Below are 23,935 nucleotides of genomic sequence, written 5' to 3' on the forward strand. Positions count from 1 at the left end.
GTTGCTGTTCCATGGCTGCAGCAGGCGTAGTGATATTACGCACTACCCGAAAATAGTTCCCTTGATTACTTTCAATAGCAGGGGACTATTTTCGGGCACTGCGTAATATCACTACACCTGCTGCTGCCATGTTACATCAGCAAAGTCATTGATTATAATGCCAGAATGAGAGTGTAGTGTCTAGCCATATCTGCCTAGAAAAATATCAACTTTTAATTTTCTGTCGGTCTTAGTACACGATGTAACTACAGAAGAGACAAGTTTTTAATAGGAAAAATATCAAAACTGTTTGGTTATTTTTTAGCATGATGCTAATGGTCTAATCAGATTCAATGAATTGTGCTAGGCTAAAAGTGCTAGCGCCAGACCCGGAGATCGGCTGAATGGAATCCCAAAACGATAAAAATCAAATATTTAACTCTAAGGGAGCTGGAAAATTAGCATTTTTTTTTAAAAAAAGTGGAGTGTCCCTTTAAATAAACAGTATTAGTTAATTTCTAGACCATACATTTACAAAACATTACATATAAATAAAAAACATTAATTAACGCAGTAAATACTTGTTCATTGTTAATTCATGATACCAAATGCATAAATTAATGCACAAACTAATCAAACCTTACATAAAAGTGATACTGTACACTATTTTACACTATTTTTATACAAGAATTTAAAGTAGACACCATTTTCAAGTCTTTCACTGACAAGAGATTTCATTACAGCCCAAGCTGTGAGTAACACCTCGCCAAAATCTGTTCTTATAGGATCCATTAGAAAATGCAAAAACTCTCAGCATATTGTAATAAACCTCTCTTGCACAGTAAAAGGTCAGTGCATAATAGCCTGCCACCTCTATTCAAAAACCAAATCCTCACTGCGGAGTGGCCCACCATGAGAATCCATCGAATGCAAGAGCTCTGAGGAACAACTTCTTGTGGAAGCCTGCATCAATTCTTGTTAAAGGTGGACGAAGAGCCCCGCGTGTCTGGCCCCTCTCGTCACGAAGTGGACGGCCATATGGGCAGTGGATGGGCCTCAGTGTTGAACACATACTTATCCAGACTGATCATCTCAGTGTCATCAACGAAGAGCAGAAAGAGATATTTCAATGTCTCTCCGAGGAAGAAACTCTCCATCTTATCTCTGGGTGCAGGGTTCGAGGGGTCACGGACGTTACTTATGGAGGTGTAGCCCCCACTGGGGACCTGAGATGAGAACAAAGTAAAAGTATTGTGTTATAAAAGTATGTATTGTATTTTGGTATTAACAAATACTCAGATTAGTAATGGGGAATGTGTTGTGTATGTTTTCGAGATTATAGTAAATGACATAGTATTAAGATGTTCAAGTCCTGCTTGATATCAATGATATTGCATTTGATAAAATATTAAACCACATGGTAATTAAAGATGAGAAAAACCTGCAAAATATATTATGAAAAATTTAAGCTTGACTTGGGCTGCAACATTTATGGATATTATCTAGGGCTGTCACAATGATTAAATAATAGTGTAATCGCGATTATTTGATCTCATGATTTCGGAACACCGCAATGATTGCATATCTCTCTAAAAAACACAAGGGGGAGCTGCAGCGCCGGTATAAACGAGACCGTATCCAATGGTGCTCATTGACTGACAGCCACTACAGACATGTGGTCCAGTACTAATAAGACCTTAGTAGAATTGGCTACTATTTAAGGCCTGTTCTGGTATAGTCAGTTTATTTTTATTGCTTTATTATTTTCAGTTATTTTTCAGACACTTTATTGTGTTAATGTCTTATAAAGAATTTTCAGTTTTGAAAGATATATTCATTAAATAATTACTTTTAAATATGTGTTATGTGTATTAATATTTGCTGCCAGTAATATTTAATTTAAATAATCACAACAATGTGTGAAAATTATTTCATGAAAAAAAATATATATATGAGAATTAAACGTCAAAGCCCTAAAACAGGCTATTAATCATCATAACCGGCACAATTTATTAGGCAATTAACCGAATGTCATCATCGCGACAGCCCTAATATTAAAAAATATTGCAAAAATGTCGTATACATACCACAGTGGGTTAAATAAGTATTAAACGCTTCACCATTTTCTCAGTAAATATATTTCCAAAGGTGCTATTACATTAAATTTTTACCAGATGTTGGTAACATCAAGTAATCCATACATACAAAGAAGCCAAAACAAGTAAGTTCAGAAATTAAGTTATGTGTAATAACGTGAAATAAAAAATGTACTGAACACATGAAGAAAGGGAGGTGCAAAAAATCATGTAAAGCCTTTCAACCATCTGGTGAAAATTTTTGTCAATAGCACCTTTGGAAATATATTTACTTAGAAAAATGGTGACGTGTTCAATACTTATTTCACCCGCTTTATCACAAAGTTATATGTGACCCTGGAACAAAAAAACAGTCATAAGTCGCACGGGCATATATGTAGCAAAAGCCAAAAATACATTGTTTGGGTCAAAATGATAAATTTTTCTTTTATGCCAAAAATCATTAGGATATTATATAAAGATGTTTCCTACAAATATATACCAACTTTATTTTTGCGAGTGGATGCAAATGATAAGGACTTCCTTTGGTGAAATTTAAAGACAATTTTCTCAATATTTTGATACTTCTGCAGCCTATTTAAATTTAAACAAAATTGTTGTACCTCGGCCAAATATTGTCCTATCTTACATCAATGGAAAGCTTATTTACTCAACTCTTAGATTATGTGTTAATCTCAATAAAAAAAATTGATCTATATGACTGGTTGCCACTTTTGCTAATTTAACAACTGGAAAAATGGTTTGTGCCCAAGCGCAAGGATAAAATGGATTCTTCATATTTTCGTTATGAGTAATGGGTGTGTTTTGGGTGTAACGTGCAATAAACCAATGAGAGTCTCAGCTCTCAACCCCTTTAAAAGCCAGTTGCCCTGGCGCCATGCCGATTTCCTATTTAGATGGTGGAATTTGTAAACTGAAAAACTAAGCGGAGGAAGACCACCAGTTTAAGATTGATATAAAAAATTGCGTTGTTGTATAGAAAATTAACAGGCCTTTAATTGCTGTAAATGAATGGATAGCCTACATGACCTGTGTTAGCTCAAAAAAATAATTTACAAATATGCAAGAAAGGGTTTGTACTTCCAAAATAATTTTTTGTAACAAACAGGAGATAAAGAATTTACAAACGTGTGGAGAGCCTTCAGCACTCGGACAGCACCGTGAGTGCTTTGAAAAGCATAACTTAAAAACGGTTCTCATCTCATCATATCCACAGGTACAAAGTCATCATATACAATAAATCCATGGGGTAGCATTTAAAAATATATGCAATATTTGCATTTGTTTAAAGCAAAACATTGCATTACTTACCAGGCTACAGTTGAAGCAGCTTTTTACGCCTTCTAACGTCTAATAATCAATCCTCATTTATGTCCAAGAGACTCAATAATAATCTTTTACATTTTAATCCTTTGATTTTTCATATTCTAAAACGTTAGTGTGCTGGTGCGCATCCATGTGATAAGAAAACGTGCGTTGTCATCCCGTTTCTAGGCGCATATTACGAACTCGGTCAATAAATAACAAAAACAGCCAATGTGCCATTGACTTTAGACCAGGTTTTTGTTGGTCAATGGTGTAGTCTATTTTAGCTGCCTCAAAATAGCAACGCACCCGAACACACCTCGTTTTCAGACCAGAATACCCATGGGCGCAAATGCATTTGCTATTTAAACAATGTGGCGCTAAATGTAAAAAATGATACTTGCGCCGGGCTGAAACTAGCAAAAGACACCTGCGTTGCGTTGCGTTGTGGTTTATACAACCAATAAAAAATTACCTATTAGTAACTTTAAAATGGCTGACAAAAAATTTTTACTTCTATGAAGGAGTTTTGCATTGTTTGTTTTGCCTATGCGAGCAGATATGCAGATGCCCATAGTTTAATGTTTCATCATCTAATTGAAATGTCATTCATACATTTTTAAGAGTCCAAACACAACTTCATATGCACATTTTTTAGGTAAAGAAAGTTGCTGTTTCACTCACTCTAGTGTATTTGTTGAAGCTCTGTAGTATATCCCAGCCCCAGTCTCTATATTTGTTGTCTTTGGTGAACCTGTACATGTAGAACAGACTCTCCACAGTCTCTGGCCGTAATAAGTTGTGTCTGTCTGCAGGCTACACATATTAAGAGAGTTGACATCAGCATAAAAAGCTAACATACACAATAACCCTACAATGAACAAAAATTAAATCCCCATTAAACCAAAGCAAACATGCTGTTTTGATTCTCTAATTAATGTGATATAACAAAAACAATGCCCCGCCCACGCCCACTGACTGAATGGTTAAATTATTACAGGTAAATTCATTTCAACACACCTTCACATCAATGTCTCGTCCATTTTGGTACTGCATGTTAAAGTGAGCGATCTCAGGACTCAGACCTGTCTCCATCTGCGCGTACATCTGATGGCACGTCTCCATTAGCTGCTGAGCCAGATCCATGTGATCGTCTGGCAGTCCATTATGAGTACCGAGAGCCAGTGTGCCCGGCAGAAAACACACTAGATGATCCTGAACCAGCCAGAGAGAGAGAACATTATGATGAAGAAAGAGAATTAAAAAGGTTTTGCAAAGGTCACACAGGTCTCGGATCTCCATTTGGACTCCATTACGTTTGTTCTGTTTCCATCCTTGCAAGGAAGCCATTAACTTTACTAGATTTAAAAGCGTGATTACAGAAACAGATGCTGCAGGGTACAGATTCAAGATATTAATAGAAGACTTTGGAATGCCATCTGGTAATTAAAATGAAGTTTAGACATCTCACCATTTTGGGGTTGAGGTGACCGTTGGCCAGCTCTCCTACGAAAGTCAGTTTACTAGGAGAGGTCTGTCTCAAGAGATTCTTTTTGACACCTTCTATAGCTTGAAGATAGTCCTCTAACAGTCTGCAAAAAAAACACATACAGACAGAGTTAGTTGAACTCTTTTGCCCCCTAGAGTCAAAAATAGGCTGATGCATACAGTATCAGTTGTTAAAGGGGACCTGTTACGCACAATCCACTTTTACAAAATGTTTGGACATAAATGTATGCTGGCAGTGTGTGAACACAACAACCCTACAATGACGTAAATTCAACCTCTAGTTCTTTTTTAATCTCCATTAAACTAAAGCACACATGCCGTGTTGATTCTCTGGTTAATGTGACATCACAAAAACAAAGCCCTCGCTATGGTCAATGACTGGTTTATTTTACCCCAAAACTTTTCTAAATGTGTTTGTTAGCACATTTTGGATTGTGACATTCCCAAAATTCACGTGCGGGGATGCAGCCGGATAATAACTCTGTGCGGGCGGGTAGTAGCGCGAAATTCCAATAATGAAAATATGTGCAATATTTGTATTTTTACAAGAAGAGATGGTGCCAGGGGGACCCCAGTTTTATAAAACACATTAATTATCATGAGTTCTGTATAATTAAACCTAAAAAAACGTGGCTACTAACCAACAGCACTACTTTGTATAGTTTAATATGTTTTGTCTAATTAAAATATTACATTTTAGAACTTCAAATTTTAATACTTTTTGTGCCAAGAGAGGTCACACTACATGAAGCCTTAAGAAGACATTTAGTTCTGAAATGTGTTTTGTTTTTAATTTTGTGTACATATTTCCCGTATTTTCAAAAACTAAACAACAAAGCTGTTGATGGTGGCCTTAGACTTTTGGACAGTACTGTACATCTGGGATGACATGAGAATTATAAATGTCAAAAAGAAAAGAAAAATACTGCAAAAATTGTGTTATTTCACGCTCTAGATGGTGGTATTTTATTCTCAAAGGGTTAGTGAGACCTTGCAGACTCACTCAGGATATGAAGGTCATAGAAATGGATTACTTTCACAGTCACATAACCATCGACCCTGTCCGAAGTAAATTTGATATTGCAGAGATAATTTATCAAACTCATTACCAGTCTGTGTCTACTGAAGTTCTTACTATTGAATAATTTAATCCAAAAAGCCTTTGAAAACATCATTTTGGGCACGAAGCAAGTGTGTGATGACAACACCAGCGGGAAACTAACAAGCCTCAGGTGCGAGCAGATGCATCACAATGAGAATAAAAGTGTGTGCCAATCCATAAGGTCACTGTGCTGTGACTCCCTAAATGCTCATACAAAACACCTGTTGTTTATTTTACAAGGAAGCTGCTGATCTAAACGTAATAATGTTTCTCAATAACAAATATTTATATTTACATTCATGCATTTGCCAGACGCTTTTATCCAAAGTGACTTACAGTGCATGCAAGTTTACATTTTATTAATAACATCAATATGATACACTGCAAAAAAATGACTTTCTTACTTAGTATTTTTGTCTTGTTTTTAGTAGAAATATGTGAAAATGTTTAAATTGATATGCTTTTTCTTGATAAGCAAAATGACCTAAGAAAATTAGTCTAGTTTTTAGAAAAAAAATATACAATTTAAGTGAATTTGTGTTAAAACAAGCAAAAATCAGGCATGTGATTGGCTAAGGACAAAAAAGCAGGAAAATATATTGAGACCCCCCCCCCCCCACACACACGCCAATCAAACTGGTGGCAGATCTATACGGATAGTAAAGTAGGACCCATAACAACTTATTTGAACAAAAAAACACATTTTAATTTATTTTACACCTAGATGTGCAACATGCAACTTTTTTGTACAGTATGACACATAACAACTTATTTGGTGGATGTGTAAAAGTGGGAATCAAAAGCAAGTGTCTTGTCCACCGCTCCATCACCACCTCTCTCTATATCAACAACCATGAAAAAAAAATGTTTTAACTTGTTTTTGTTTTGCATTTTTACACAACTTTAACAGCTAAATGTGCCACATGCAAATGTTCATGTCAAAAGAAGGCCTATTTTGCCGACATCCAAATAAAATGTAGACAATGGCTTATAAAGAACTAAAGGCATGGCTACTTTTAATTTTATACTTTAAATACATTTCCAAGCCTGTACTTTGATACTTTTACTTGAGTAAAGAAGTTAAATCAGTACTTCTATTTTTACCAGAGTATTTTTTTAATACAAATATCTATAAAATGTGCTACACAGGACCATTAGTTATAATAAAGTGTCTTAAAGGTCTCTTTTTCTAATTTTAGACCCCTGTAGATGAGTAACTTTGTTAGCTGTTAAACATGAACAATAGAAGGTTGACACTAATAAATAGAAGTAATTGTACAAAAAAGTGCAGGTGCTATTTATTTTAATCAAACTGGTCAACCTTAAAACTTTAAACACGAAACCTTTGAAACAAACGATGATACAGAGGCCGTTTCTCAATCCTAGGCTGCAGCCATCCGGAGGTCGCATTTCTAAGCTGCAAACGTCATCAAGACTCATCAAGAGTCACAATATTAACAATAATGAAGTTTACTATTATTCTTAGTTAATCGTAAATTGTTGTAATATGTTTATCAGGGCTTGACATTAACTTTTTGAGGAACTTGTCCTTCGGACAAGTAAATTTATGTTTCACTTGTCCATGCACAAAAGTCACTTGTCCGGGTAAAGATTTATAATATAATTTATTTTTTGTGTTTTGCTAATCAGTGGCGGAGCCAGGGATTTTTCATAGGGGTGGCCAGACAGGGGCCAGCAGTTACTCTGGGGTGGCATATAAAATCTCTATCATCCAACCTTAAAATACTTTTAAGTATTATAGTGTGTTAATCAGAATAATGTATAACATACAATTGCTACAATAATTTAATTTTTATTAAAATGAATTGAGATTAACATACAATTTATAGTCATAATTCAACCTCCATGTTTTTAAAACTATTTAATCAAATAAAACTTTTGAAATTTACTTTGAAACCAGGATTTATATCTCCCATTGCTGAAAAAACTAGAGACCAGAAAATCATGTGAATTTTGTAGGCCACTGAAATGTATTTTACTAAGATTTATTTTGTCATTGCTTATATCTGCTGCCTTTCTCTTCATTTTTCCCTTATTTCAATGATTGTCTGACATTAAAACACTAAAGCAAAACATTAAAACATTACCATGTTTATTATTAGAGTAAACTTATTAGGGTAAATGTACCTAGATTATCTGTTATATATAAAATCAATCTTAATCCTAGCATTTACGCTGTAATGTCTGTGTGGGATTTTTTAATGTACAGTGACGAACTCTGTCAGATTCAAATCGGCTGTCACGCGGCGCAAAGACACGTAGGCGCGCTGAAAGAGAGATTCTCATTATAAAACAGATTCTTAAACAAGATTTTAAGCCATTTATGTGTTTTTACCGAACTTTAGAAGAGAAATATATTCACGCCGGAGCCTGAAGAAACATCACTCTAGACGTCACTCCACTCCGTCCCGCGATTCCCGCCCCTCCGTGTTCGTGGATCAGGTTTCATGCACGAATGTAATGCTCAGTTAGGTTAAACCAGGCTCGATGAGGTAACTTATTTCCTTGCCTTTTTTCGGAACCAATATTGTTGCATCGTCCCTCTCTCAGTCGCCACCAGGATTTTCTGCAATGGCGCTCGTTTTTCCTCTCATTTTCTGTGAAAATTGCTGCTCCAAATTCACCAAGTAAACCGACGTGTATATGTTTGCCGCTTTGTTTCGCGTCACGCGAGTGACAGCCAAACGTCGCAAATGAGAAGAAGAGAGGAGAGAAACGATCGAGTCTGATTGGTGAATACAATCATACTTCGCCGTCCGCCATTTGCGAACGGTCAGAAACACGTCCGTGTTGATACTTTGAAAGGAAGAAAAATGCATCTCTTTGTCATCTGCCACCGGTGTAGCCCTGTTGCGCGGGGACGGCGATTGTGGTTCCGTCCCGGGTTACCATGGCGACGGCTGTGAGAGACCCCCCTCCCCCCTTATTTTTTTTTTTTTTACATATCTGCATGATTCACGTAGGTCACATTTTCAGGTCGGAAAATCCGGAATTCCGGATTAATCCGGAAAAATCACATCCCTGAAAAATATCTGACAATGGGGTGAGAAAAAAAAAATGCTTGAAATAAGTTTTCGTTTTTCTTAAACACTTAATTCAAGCCAAATTTCTCACCCCATTGGCAGATTTTTTTTGTTGCTTGTTTTAAGCACAAATTCACTTAAATTGTATATTTTTTGTCTAAAAACTAGACTTATTTATTTCTTAGGTCATTTTGCTCATCAAGAAAATACATCTTGATTTAAGAATTTTTGTAATATTTCTACTGAAAAACAATAATAAAAAAAAATACTGAGTAAGAAGTACTTTTTTTTGCAGTGTATTAACCTACACAAAAAAAATTATTTTCATGAAAAAAAATTCTTAGTACACTTGTCTTGTTTTTAGTAAAAATATCGAAAAATTCTTAAATTAAGATGCTTTTTCTTTAGGAGCAAAACGTCCCAAGAAAATAAGTCTGCTTTTTAGACCAAAAATATCACATTTAAGTGATTCTGTGTATAAAACAAACAAGCAAAAAAATCTGCCAATGGGGTAAGCTAATTTTTCTTGAAATTAGTGTTGAAGAAAAATGTTAAAGATTTTTTTGCTTACCCCATTATTAGATTTTTTCTTGTTTTATGCACAGAATCACTTAAATGTGATATTTTTGGTCTTTAAACTAGACTTATTTTCTTGGGTCGTTTTGCTCATCAAGACAAACAAGACAAAAATACTAAGAAATCTTTTTTTTCTTGATAATCATTTTTTGCAGTGTATACCAGCTGAACACCAGTTAAAATCAGTGAGTATAAACCAGTTAGGATTATATTATCATGTAATATAAAAAATATGATGGCACAATGAGGATACTGAGCAACCGACGTGTCCTGTTCATTTATGAATGCATTTAAGGGCAAAGCATCTCTGTCTCACGTCTATGTTCTTGTTAAACCCTTTTATCCAATGATTAAAATGGGCTCAGAGTTACTTTTATCCTGCACAATTTACCCCATCTGCGATTGGACGTGTAAATCAATCATACCACCCCATCTGTGACCACAACCATAACCTCGATCCATTAGGCTCAGTGAGGATGGGCGACTTTCAGGAACCCATTAGCTACCAACACCAGTGGGTTATTGACATTAACGTGCTGAATTCATGAATGTGCTTTTGTGTCTGTTGTTAGCATAGCTCACTCGGTTTCCTTTTTGCCACCCTGTAGCCACTGCTTGAGCAGGTACTCGTAGTAGCTGTCGGCACGGGCTCCCAGCGTGAAGGCTCCTTTGCGTGTAAACTTTCCACTGTTTGTGTTTATGAACATGGGCACCAGACCATCATGCTTCCCCTCTAACTTGTGCACATGTCTGGTCACCTCCTCAACTGCTTTCTGAGAAAAAAGAGTGATGGGAAAATGACATGATATATGTATGAACATCTATGGAGCGAACAAGCACACCAAGATTTTTGTTGTTGATTCAAAGCCTAATATATTCAAATATGCACTATATACAAATATGAACTGTGTGTAATCCAAGTATTCCCCACCCAAATTTTGAAATGATCAAAAACATTGCTGTGTTTTGCCACCCTGACCAGCCCAAGGCAGCAACATCAACTCAACAAATGGTGTGCATTGAGAGTTTCATTGCATTGAGAGACGAGCTTTTCACCGACCAATTACAGAAGAGTGCAGTGTTCAAGAAAATCTCTTTAAAGGAAATCTGTTTGAAAACCATTCCGTTGCAATGGCATACAATGTACAAACTTTAAAGGAAAACACCACAGTTTTCAATATTTTCAATATGTTCTTACCTCAACTTAGACAAATTAATACATACCTATCTTTTTCAATGTGTGCACTTTTAATCTTTGTACAGTGCCTCGTGAATGTGTTAGCATTTAGCCTAGCCCCATTCATTCCTATGGCTCCAAACAGGGATGAATTTAGAAGCCACCAAACACTTCCATGTTTTCCCTATTTAAAGACTGTTACATGAGTAGTTACACGAGCAAGTATGGTGGCACAACATAAAACTTTTGTTTGGAGCCATAGGAATGAAATGGGCTAGGCTAAATGCTAACACATTCACGAAGCGCTGTACAAAGAATAAGTGCACGCATTGAAAAGAGATAGGTATGTATTAATTTATCTAAGTTGAGGTAAAAACATAGTAAAATATTGAAAAACTGTGGTGTTTTCCTTTAAGATGTAAAAATGTTTGCATAAAGATAGGTAACATAAATTCAAATGCATACAGCTAGCCCTTTATGTAAGGTAGACAGTTTTGAAATCTGGTTGTACCTGGTACTGTTGGTCCTGCGTGAGTCGACTGAGCTCTCTGAACTCCAATTGAATGCTGGTCACCTCCGCGACGGTGCTGTCTGTGGTCCAGCGTGGAGGGTGAGCTGTACCTTTGCCGATATTCACATCAGAAAAGGGGATTTTGGATGGTGTCTTAAAGGCAGGCATTAATCTGGACCCAATGTCCTTCTATATAAACACAAACATAAGCGTTGAGCTCCCCTGTAGTCCTTGAAAACAGTTCCATCATATGTGACAAAACCAGCCATAAGGGTCAATTTTTTGAAAATGAGATTTATACGTCATCTGAAAGCTGAATAAATAAGCTTTCCATTGATTTATGGTTTGTTAAGATATAACAATAAGGCCGAGATACAACTATTTGAAAATCTGGACTCTGAGGGTGCAAAAAAATCAACACGCCTTTAAAGGGGACCTATCATAAAAATCTGACTTTTTCATGTTAAAGTGCTATAATTCGGTTCCCAGTGCTTCTATCAACCTAGAAAATGTGAAAAAGATCAACCCAGTAACTTAAAATAAATAAATAAATAAAAAATTATCTGCAAGCATGTGAAAAAAATAGGTCATTGAAATTTGGCTCCCCTTGTGATGTCAGAAGAGGATAGTACAGCCCCTTAATCAGCTTATTTGCATTTAAAAGGACACACCCAAAAACTGAAAATTTTAGCTCACATCTAGAAAGTGGGAATTTTAACACGCCATAATGATCAACATGGTATATTCAGCTACAACTTCACATACATACTTTGGGGACACCAAAGGTTTATTTCACATCTTAAAAAAGTCTTGTGAAATGTCCCCTTTTAAGTTGTCCAAAAAACTATGTTTTGATATATGTATGGTACAAAAAATTTTATGGAACATTATCTTTATGTAATATCCTACAGATTTTTGACATAAAAGAAAAATCGATAATTTTGACCCATACAATGTTCTGTTGGCTACAAAAATAACTGTGCCACTTAAGGCTCATATATGTGTTTAAAATTGTACAGTTATTATGTAAATCCTGACATGAACTTACAGCTTTATCCAAAAACAGTGTGTCGCCGGTCAGATGGTATGTGCTTAAGAGGCCTCCCAATATACGAATAGTACTTTCGAAAAGATTGACATCCACATTCTTAGAAAAGGATAATTCTGTCTCGACCCACTTCCTTGCTTCTGCAAACTCTAATACAGAAAGAAAGGAAAAGAGAAAGGGGAATGAATCATAGAGACAGGGTGAGAATACGAGATAAAGGAAGAATACAATTTTGACTTGATCACTTAATATATCTCTACTTAAAGAGTTTTTTTCCAACAATGGGCACTTTTAAACTCTTAACTTAAAAAAAAAAATACTTAGCCTAACTAAAATTATTCAAATTGGGTGTACTAAAAAAGATTTATTACATCATTTGCATATATTTTTTTGGATAAAAATAAATGTTAACTTTACCACATGTCTAATTATGTACAGTAATAGACTAGACTTTTTTGTAAAAGCTAGACTTTTACATCATAAAAACATACATACATTCAAATGTAATAAAAAATTTTTTTTACACTATTTGCACTATTTGCCATAATAAATTATAATTATTCTTATCATATGTAATATACATCTAAATTAGTGTTTTCCAACTAGGGGGCCGGGGCCCACATGGGGGCCTCAACAGATTCCAAAAGGGCCTCAAGATGACTTAACATTATTCAAAATAAGACAAAACAAGCATTAAAATAAGCCAAAGAACCAAAAACAATCACCAGATTTCTTATTGTTTGGTTATTTTTATATTTTTTGGTAGAAATTGGCTTCAAATGTTTTTGTGGCTAATAAGGGGACCTTGAAGTAAAATAGGTTGAGAACCACTGGCCTAGATTATTCTTGGTTTTATGCACACATCACATTCTATTTTAAATCTCAAGTATGCTTTTTACTGATAGTGTCCGATAGTTAAAGGACTTACCATCCTTCAGATCCAATATCCACATGGTGTCTAGTGCGTCTATCAGAGTGAGTCCCAGACCAAACCACTCCGCATGAGTCCTAGAGATGGGCTTGAGTTCATCATGACCCCAAGCAAATGCCTTGTAGCCCTTCCACGCGTGTTTAAATGCCTCCCGCACCGCCTCAGCTCGATCCACAGCCTTAACTGTAACTATCACGAACACACAAGCATTAAACCTGCAGCTACTGTATATCTGTGTCAGGAAAGCGAGAATATTTTAACAAAGATATCCTGACATCACCCTGACAAATTTCCACAAAGCAGTTGGTTTGCAAAATGGGTGTGCATTCAAATACCTGGTTTTAAAGAGGCCCCCTCTTCGAAATCAGTTCCGGCCTCTTTTCCATTAGGGGTGATCTGAAGCTCTGTCCCCTGTTCTGCCTCGATCATCGCCCCACGCCAGCTAGAAGCACAACGCAAAACAGTTTCACCAAACTATCAAAAACATCACAACAGAGCTGTTAAAAATTCCTCTATCGTCATGTTCAGACCAATGATCCCAACTCAGTGACAAAGTCATCTGCTGAGACGTTGCACTTTATCATTGTGATAGCTGAGATTCAATTCTCAAAAACCCTGCAGTTATCACGGCAATTACATGCAACCAGGAGGCGGAACTACGGAAAAATCACAGCTGGAGAAAATAAGGTTTATCAGAAGTCACTTAAGAGATGGTGCGGTTGGCAGCTCATGTTTAATAAACGCATCCCAAAGGCACTTTCAGCACAGAGGAGAGTGTTTTCATCTCCTGCTACACCGTTTCATTACATCTCTGCTCGTTCCCGTAGATTCGGTCACAAATTTGTTCTTAGATAAGTATTAAAGGAACAACAGTGTTAAGGTGCATTTGTTTTAGATAAAGGCATCAGACACCGTGAGAATATAAATTACATTAATAAAAAACAAATCATAATATCTTTGCTTACTCAAAAGGTCAAACAGCAAGCAAACAAACATCACATTATGTCAAACTAAACTTGAAACTATTATACAAACAGGCACAAAAATAAAGTAAAATGCGATGTGCGATAACTGGCTAAACGGAACGATATGCAAAAAAAAAAAAAAAAGAGGAATAAGGGATAGTTCACCAAAAATGAAAGATCTGTCATCATTTACTTACCTATAAGTTGTTCTAAAAAATGTTTTGTTCTGCCAAATACAAATTAAGATTATTTTGAAGAATGTTTGAAACCAATCAGATCAGGGGCACCATTGACTTCCATAGTAGAACAAAATAATAATAATTGATTATTAACATTCTTCAAAATAGCTTTATTTGTGATCAGCAGAACAAAAAAATGTATCTAGGTTTATAACAATTTTAGGGTAAGTTACTGATGACAGAATTTTCATTTTTCCGTAAACTATCCCTTTATGGATGTAAAATAAATTTGAGATATATTACAATATATTTACACTGAACAGTGCTATTTGACACACATGTTCCACATTCTTTCCAGGAAAAGAAATCATCACTAGAAATGTTGTAGCGAACAGACAAGTTTTAATTTTGCGGTAAAGTCATTTTAACCACTTCCTTGATTAGTTTGCTACAATAACGTATAAAATACATCAGTACGAATATGCATTTTTTCACACACTTTGACTTCACATAACTTATCTCAGTGTTTAAAGCACCTATTTAATCGCTTAAAAACAAAGTTATTTTGTGTATTTGGTATGATACAATGTGTTTGCGAGGTTTATGGGTAAAAAACACATTTTCTTCCACATATCGTACATTTTTGTATCTCCACATTTCACTCTCTTCCTGAAACGCACGGATTTGAAAAGCTCTGATTGGTCTGAATACCTCTGACGTCAGCCGAAAATATGACTCTCTTTACCATGTTTGTAAGATTAGCTCACAGTGCAATGCTAACAGGAGTTAACTTACAGGCTGTGAGTCAGAAGCGGGATGAATTATGATAATGTCGGTCTTGTTGTCTACATAACCAATCCCAGGATGTGTTGCTTCAATCTGTGTGTTTGTTATAGTTCAAGAAAAGAGATTTATGTTGGAGACGATAACTCGTGTCATCGTTTACTTTGAGGTATGTACTTGCATATTGTTAACTTGTACTAATACACACTTACACACCAAAGGAAATAAAAAAACGTGAATTGGGCAATAGGCACTCTTTAAAATAATTAATATTGCAATACCCACATGTGCAAAAAAATAATTGTACTGTAATGTAATGCGTCCAAACCTAATGACTGTTTTTGCCTCGGTTCCCCCTTCATCTTCTCTCATGATCACTGGTTTTTCTCTATCTTTAAGCTGTGGGTCTGTCGCATTCACTCGTTTCTGTAGAGCTGGTGGGCCGCGTTTACTGGGGGGCTTCCTCTATGAACAACAAACCGACCGACACAAAAAGACAACAAAGACGTTTATTTTATATACAGGGTTCCCACACCTTAGTTAACTTCAAATTCAAGGACCAATACCCTCAAATTCAAGGACTTAATGTGGAAACACATTTCAACTGAGAGCAAGGTTACATTGTGTTACCTTAAAGATACATTGTTACAGTTCCCTTTCGAGGGAACTCGCACTGCGTCACTGCGGTGACACTTTGGAGACGCCTCCAAGGATAAGTGCGTCTGAATGTGTATATCAAATTCAACCAATGGTGAGGCTTAATGACAAAGGCAGGGTTACACGGGAGCCAGGAAGTATATCGCTATCTGAAATATTGCCAAATGGCGTTACAAGAACGCAGGAAGTATGGGAAAGGGAGACGAAGCGCCTCGTTCTCTTCTCAGGGAACAACAGTTACATACGTAACCCGAGACGTTTTCATTTGTCAAACATTTTTGCATGTGTGCTTAAAAAGTCTAGAACTACAGAGGGAATAATATGGATTTTTTCCAGAAAACTTCTTGCATTAAATAGATTCAAGCACTTTCAATGACCTGTATCCATGTATGTATTTTTTCAAAAACTTCCCAGGGCCTTGAATTTTTCCCCCAGATTTACAAACTTTTAAGTATTTCAGGGACCCGTGGGAACCCTGTATATACTGTAGACCTTTCCACAAGCTCAAGGTCAAAAACATAGACAAAACATCGTACAAAAGAGTACAAGACAAAACATCTGGGGTGATTAACCAAACAGGGATTAGCTTAAGCCAGGACTTTAATTAGGAAATATAACTAGTGTTAATAAACATGCCTTACAAAAACTATTACTGGAATGCATTTTGAGGCAAAACAAAGGGCACTGATGTATTTTAAGATATCTCAGTGCAAGTTCAGTTTGGACAGCTCTTACATTTATTTTAGTCTGGGACTAATCTAAGCCCTGTCTAGGAAACCACATCAGTATGTTTCATATACAGGTTTATTCTAAGTCATCTCTTTCTAATTAACAATTTAATAGCTTTCGTAAAGATACAGTAGTTAGCCAGCAATATTTGGTCAACCATGGTCACAAAAAAGGTTTCACAAAACCACCCTGCTGGTCAAATAGCATCACTAACTTTCCATCTTTCTTTTCTTTTAAACGCCATGCCAGCTTTTAAGGCTATATTCACGGTGAGTATAATATCTAATTATATAAAGTAAGATTAGAAAGATGTTTAAAACTAATTTCATCTAAAAATTTTAGAACTATGTATTGCATCACTAACTAATTTTAGCTAGTGAACAATATGGCAATACTGGTTCACCAGGTTAGACCATACTAAGCATAAGCTTGAACCAGCTGGGAGGCTTGGAAATGACTATACGTAACTAATAAAGAGCCTGGAAAATCCTCAATAATTCTCTTAAGAACATTCAGTCACGAACCATGGCTTGGGGTTTGGGAAGAAGCGGAATGTTTGGCCTTTGAAGCTCCGGCAGAACTTCTGGTGGGATATCCTGAATGACCCCAGGGGCGATGCCAGGAAGTTTTGGGATGAGGCCAGGAGGGATGGGCCTAAGACCTCTGTTATCCATTTCGACCCAATCCTCCTTCACAGATCGATCAGGGAGGCCTAAATCAATGTTTAGGCCAGAAGCCAGAATCAGAAGAGCGCATTGGTTTGATATAGACATCATATTTGAATTAATAAGGCAGAGTGAAGGATTTAATAATTGCAGAAGTCTAAATTAATAATTTGAGCTGGGATATTTCATATGACTGCAGAAATGTTATTAAACATAACCCATCGGTTATTAATACCTATTATTATTTCAGATATGTAATAAAGAAGGGCAGAGGTCGTCAATCAAACCTTTAATTAAATACAGAAACAGACCAAAGATAAATTTTGTCCTGTACCTCTCCACTGCTCTGTCAGATTGGAATAAGACAAGATTCCACAGATGAAGAGGAACGCGAGGATGAAGAGAATGAGACTGCGTTGAAGTCTAGAAAGCTGTTTCCATTTCTATCCGAGAAAAACACAAACAATTCATAGACAATTTGTGGAAGAGTGCAGCAATTTTACATTTGATGGCTTGATGTGGACTTGATGAATAGAGCAACTAAAATGATTGCCAAAAATGACAAGGGAAGAAAAATATCATTTATCAAAAAATCAAATCAAGAGTATGTTTTCCCCCAGTACCGCTTTTTATGTTATTTTATAAATTGAACTGAATCAACAGACATCTATGAATGAAAAGGTTATAAATGAATAATGCAATACAAAGGATAAAGGTGGATAATGATATTTTCAACAAAACTAAACGAGTCTGTTAGGCTAGGCAGGCTTAGTATCCATAAGTGCTTTATAGAGAAAATCAAGTATATACTAGAAAATCAAGTATATACTATATAAATATTGCTTCTGTAGCTCGAGTGTTCTTGTAGCCTTTTACATTATAAGCGACTAGCAGTAGTAGAGCGACGCAATCTCATTGATTTCAATGGAAGCTCGGCGGCATCCGGTGACACGAGCGACAGTGACCGTTGGCGAATGGATGGGGCGTGTCCAGTCGCGCTACAAAGTTGAGAAATGTTTAACTTTATGCAAATTATGAGCAACTTTCTGGAGTGACTACCAATGAGAACGAAGCAGGGGAGTTCTCGTCATCCGTCTCTCGTCATCTACTGGAGTGAAAAAAAAAAAAATACTAACATACCCTTGGCTATGTATATTATGTTGGACTTGATGAGACTATTTCCAGTGCACTTATGTATTGCTGTTCTTATGTTGCCATAATTGCTTCTATTGTTTACCTCACTTGTAAGTCGCTTTGGACAAAAACGTCTGCTAAATGACTAAATGTAAATGTAAATGGAGTGGACATTACTCATTTGTTTATGACAACTAGATATTGAAATGCCTCTTTTGAAAGAGACGAGCGACAAAGTTGCTTATAATGTCAATGTACCTTAATTGGTAGAGCATGCACTAAAGTTCATGGGTTTGATCCCCAAAATATTGACAAAAATGTATAGTCTGACTTGGAAGTCATTTTGGATAAGAGCATCTGCCAAACGCATAAATATAAATGTAGTAGATTAATATTTGTGAGAGAAAAGACAAAAAAGGCTTTGATCTGAAAATGACTACAATTAAAGGGATAGTTCACTTTAAAATGAAAAAATCTGTCTTCTGTCTTCATTTTCTCATCCTCATGTTGTTCTAAACCTGTATGATTTCTTTTTTTCTGATGAACACAAAAGAAGATATTTTAAGAATGATGGTAAACACACAGCAGATAGTGCCCATTGAATTCCATAGTAGGAAAAAATATTTTGGAAGTATTGTGATAAATGACCAAGAAAATATTTTAATAAATGATGGCAAGCACACAGTTGACGGTACCATTAAATTCCATCATATTTTTTTATTCCTACTATGGAAGTCAATGGACACTATCTGCTGTGTGTTTACCATCATTTCTCAAAATATCTTCTTTTGTGTTCATCAAAAAAAAAAAGAAATTCATACAGGTTTAGAACAACATGAGGATGAGTAAATGATGACAGAATTTTCATTTTAAAGTGAGCTATATCTTTAAAGGAAAACACCACTGTTTTTTTATATTTTACTAAATTCATCACTGTTTGGATCCTAAGGAATAAATGGGGCTAGGCTAAATGCTAACGCATTCACGACACGCCGTACAAAGATTAAGTGCACGCATTGAAAAAACATGGGTGTGTATTAATTTGTATAAAGTTGAGGTAAGAACAACAGTGGTGTTATCCTTTAAAACACGTTTCAATTTAATACAACAATATTGAACGTTATCACCGTGTTATATGAAAATTAAACAGATCTCTCAATGTATAACAAACCAAAAAAATAAAAAAATAAATAACTCCAAGGCACTCTCTTAAAAAAGTAAAAAAGCATTTATTAATATAGCTTGGTCATAATAAACCTAATAAAAAACTACGGACATCATGGTATATCCGACGCGTTTTGGCAAAACAAGCCTTCGTCAGGGAGTAATCACGTGTTTACTCCCTGACGAAGGCTTGTTTGGCGAAACGCGTCAAATTTAGATTTTTGGTTTGTTATACTACTAGTTTCCTATCCAAAGAGCACCTCGACCTCAGCGTATTTTTTGAGTCCGGGAAGCGCTCCTTTTTTGATATTTGAGATCACTCAATGTAGTCAGGAAAATACCAGCCATTTACCATTTACATATCAGTTAATGGTACATATGAGATCAGATGCATCTTAAAGGGATAGTTCACCCAAAAATGAAAATTCTGTTATCATTTACTCCCCTTCATGTTGTTACCAACCTGTCTAAATTTCTTTGTAGAAAAATATTTTGAGGAATATTTGAAACCAAATGGTTTTGGAGCACCATTGACTTCCATAGTATTTTTACTATACTATGGAAGCCACTGGTGCTCCTGCTTTCTGCTTGATTACAAATATCTTAAACAAAGAAATTATGACAGAATTTTCATTTTTGGGTAAACTATCCCTTTAAGATACAAACAGATGTATAAAGTACTACTAACCCTCCAGCAGGACTGCCTCCGATGTTTCCCATTGGTGTAACTGCTACTGTGCTGATCTCCCAGTGTCAGAGAGACATAATCCTTCCTCTGTGGCGAGAACATCCCTAATACAGTCCACCGCTCCAAAACACTTGATCAAGTAGGTGAGAAAAGAAAAAAAGTAATGCATATATCAAGTGATTTTTCCCACATATCACCTGAAAACAGTATTAGTAACACAAGATGAACATTTTAAAGGGCCGTTGAACCGACAGCATTGTTCTTTGCAGGTCCCTGAAGAGTGTTGAGGTGTAAAACAGATCTGTTCACACGATTAATAACCATCAGACTAAATCTGGGGCACATCAGGACAGAGGGTTTAGCACAAACTGTATCCATAATCTGGGAACAAGTATAAGACCCAACTACACTGTGTGAAGAAAGCCACAGGTAAAGGAGATTAGGAACATTAGTCTAAATCCATCTGTTTGCTATTATACCCACCCGGGCTTATTGGATCTAATAGATTTAATGACACAGGCCTGGGGCCTCATTTATCAAGCGTGCGTACGAACAGAAGTGTGCGTAAAGTGTGCGTAGGAACAGTTTTACGCAAAGTGTGGAATTTATCAAATTGTACTTATACGTAGAAATGTGTGTAAATATACGCACACCTCGGAGTATGCGTACGCAGAGCATCTAGTGGTAGAATAGCGATACTACACAGGACCGTCCATCCCCAGTGTTAAAAGAACACTTTGTCTATTTATTATCCACCCCCAGGTGTTAAAAATGATTACTGTTAATAAAGTAACTGCAAATCAGTATTGAAGTTAATTAATGAAATAAGTGTCTAACCCTATGTAAGAAAGCTCCGTCAAATGCTTAAAACAGTGGCTTATCTTGCATTATTGGAAGACTTGGCAAATCATCCATTCCGCCGGGAGCGCGTTTTCAGAGATTGCGCCGATGATACTGGTTATGCGGCTGTCCAAGGAATGTTCTGTCATTGTCTGTCCTCCTACAGATTTCACGTCGGTGTGCTGTGACGCGTTTTTTTTTTTTTTGGCTGATAATTTTATGTCAAACCACTTTTTTATTTCTAGAAGTGTTCTCATACCCAACAGAATTAAACTCACTGGTAACATGTTCCCATGCAGATTTGTTTTCTTTTGTTAGTCATTCCTCCCGTACTAAGGGAACCAAACAGATGTGTTATTAACCTCATCCACCAGTAACTCAATTTCTGTGTCTGTAAAGTTCCTATTTTACGCTCTCTTTGTCATTATTGCGATGAGGGAAAAAGCGCAACCACGTGACTTATAACGGGAGGTGTTGTCACCATATATGGTTCATTGGAGGCGTTTCGGAATGCAAATGACCATGAACGTGCACGAGCATGGTGCTTAAGAACAAGTGGGATTTATCATCAAGGATTACTTACTGATGTGCGTACGAACCCCGTGCGCACGTTTGATAAATCCCGATTTTTTTGTACTTAGACACATTCTAAATTTCATTCGTAGGTACAAATATAGAACATTTTCTACGCACTGTTGATAAATGAGGCCCCTGGTGAGGTGACACTAATATGTTAAAGTTGATATGGGTGTTAAATGTACATCACCCTTAATAAACTTTAACACGGTAATATGATCTTTTTGAGTCTGTAATTTAAGTTTGAGAAGTAAGGTGCACATAAACAGAAAGATCTGAAACTGAGAGTTACTTAATGTGACACTGCTGAGAAAGCAATAGAAAGCATAAGAGAAATACTAATGGGTTTATTGGTTTTAATGGAAACTATAATGGTCTCTAGTGGGATGTTATCTGGCGGATAGGATACAGCATAAAAACCATTAAATCCTACTGAAACGAGACAGGACATAAAGGAATTATGTAATGGTTTTAATGGTCAAAGGCTTCTGATGGTTTATAATGGCATTTTTTTAAACCATTAGAAATTAGATGCTGGACACGAGGACATCCAACCAGTCAATTTACGTCAGCCATGTCAGATTGATTATATACTGTACAAAATATGATAGACTTAGGAAACAATAAAGTAACAACAAACAGTGGTTTTATTGTAACTTACAGACATTATTCATCCCATCTCTCCTGAGGTAACGTAAGAGAGCAAGTCAAGTGGCCTCCAAATGTAGCAATGTTTACCTTTTCTTGTCGATCCTTGTTGAGGCGATGGTTCAATAACACAAGTCCAAGGAGGTCAGAGGTAAAACATCCCATCCATAATGTAAACAGTATTAATATAGACTCAGTCTTATCGCTTTTATTGCGTATGCGCGTGCAGGAGAGGCTACTATCAGGCTAGACAGCATCATCTCTCTCTCCTGATTCAGTCTGCCGTCCTAACAAACGCGTGTCGATACGATAAAACACTCGGTTATACTAAAATATAATTTATTCGTAAAGTATCTGTGTAAATATATCACGCATGATAACTGCCTAACAGTCAGACAACCGCGTGCAGTGTAATGTTTATGTGACGGCTGATAACACTACCACGTGATCACGCACACGCGTCATTGTGCTGGACACGCCCTCTTTTATTAACTCATTCATATGCTGCGTTTCAATTTTCCCATACTTACGGTATACAAGTAGTATTCAGTTAAAGTATTGACTGTTATGTGCAATTGTACCCTGTTCTGTGTAAGTATGTACTGTTATTGCTATAAGCAAGTATATATAAATATTTCACTGCAAAAAAACTGACTTTCTTAGTATTTTTGTCTTGTTTTCAGTAGAAATATCTAAAAATATATTATCTTATTATTCTTATATTATATATTTTCTTGATGAGCAAAATGACGTAAGAAAATAAGTGTAGTTTGTAGACAAAAACTATACAATTTAAGTGTATTTGTGCTTAAAACAAGCAAAATTATCTGCCAATGGGGTAAGAAAATTTTGCTTAAATTAAATGTTTAAGAAAAAAGAAAAAAATTCTCAACCCATTGGCAGATATTTTTGCTTGTTTTAAGCACAAATTCACTTAAATTGTACATTTTTTCATTTTGCTCATCAAAAAAAAGCATCTTAATTTAAAAATGTTTAGATATTTTTACTGAAAACAAGACAAAAATACTAAGTAAGAAAGTCATTTTTTTGCAGTGTTGAATGCGTAGCAAATACTTATATACAAACACAAAAATACAAATTCTAATGGTTTCTATTACAGATACCATTAAGTGTAAACATTAAAACAATTACAAATTTTTTTTATGTTGTGTGTTTTTATCTTCTTCCAGTAGGATTTAATGGTGCTCTGTTCCCATCCACCAGATAACATCCCACCAAACTCCAGTAACGTTATACCCACAGAGAACAAAGTTTACATTAAAACCATTATAAAATCCATTAGAATTTCAGTAATGGTTTAAATTGTTTTTTAGCAGGAGGTAATGATTCTCATTACTCAAACATATTAGTGAAGACATCTATATTTTCATGGCAGGCTAATGATTTTTCCATCCCTCACTACCACCCTCACACAATCCTTTAGATGTCATTACTGCGCTGTAGATATCCAGAACTCCTCAACTTAAAGGAAAACACCACAGTTTTTCAATATTTTACTATGTTCTTACCTCAACTTAGAAAAATTAATAAATACCTATATTTTTTCAATGCATGCACTTTTAAACTTTGTACAGCGCCTCGTGAATGTGTTAGCATTTAGCCTAGCCC

The 23,935-nt window shown here is 35.9% G+C and overlaps 1 protein-coding gene across 2 annotated transcripts; it reads right to left on the reverse strand.

The window, feature by feature from the left end:
• Positions 1–459: 459 nt before the first annotated feature.
• man1b1a (mannosidase, alpha, class 1B, member 1a) lies at positions 460–22,741 on the reverse strand. 2 transcript variants are annotated; one of them, XM_065244119.1, is made up of 14 exons: positions 22,397–22,741; positions 20,243–20,372; positions 17,591–17,699; positions 17,116–17,303; positions 15,534–15,670; positions 13,614–13,720; positions 13,276–13,467; positions 12,348–12,496; positions 11,300–11,488; positions 10,194–10,384; positions 4,852–4,972; positions 4,401–4,595; positions 4,065–4,196; positions 460–1,205 (listed from the first exon to the last, which is right to left on the reverse strand). In XM_065244119.1, the coding sequence occupies exons 2-14, from the start codon at positions 20,342–20,344 to the stop codon at positions 999–1,001; spliced, it is 2,019 nt and encodes a 672-aa protein (XP_065100191.1). In that variant the 5' UTR covers positions 20,345–20,372; positions 22,397–22,741; the 3' UTR covers positions 460–998. The 2 variants fall into 2 exon arrangements, with proteins under 2 accessions (XP_065100191.1, XP_065100192.1); XM_065244120.1 differs by having other exon boundaries at positions 22,320–22,741.
• Positions 22,742–23,935: the final 1,194 nt, after the last annotated feature.

The sequence above is a fragment of the Paramisgurnus dabryanus genome, chromosome 18 (assembly GCF_030506205.2).
Source record: "Paramisgurnus dabryanus chromosome 18, PD_genome_1.1, whole genome shotgun sequence".
In the NCBI taxonomy this organism is placed as follows: Eukaryota; Metazoa; Chordata; class Actinopteri; order Cypriniformes; family Cobitidae; genus Paramisgurnus; species Paramisgurnus dabryanus.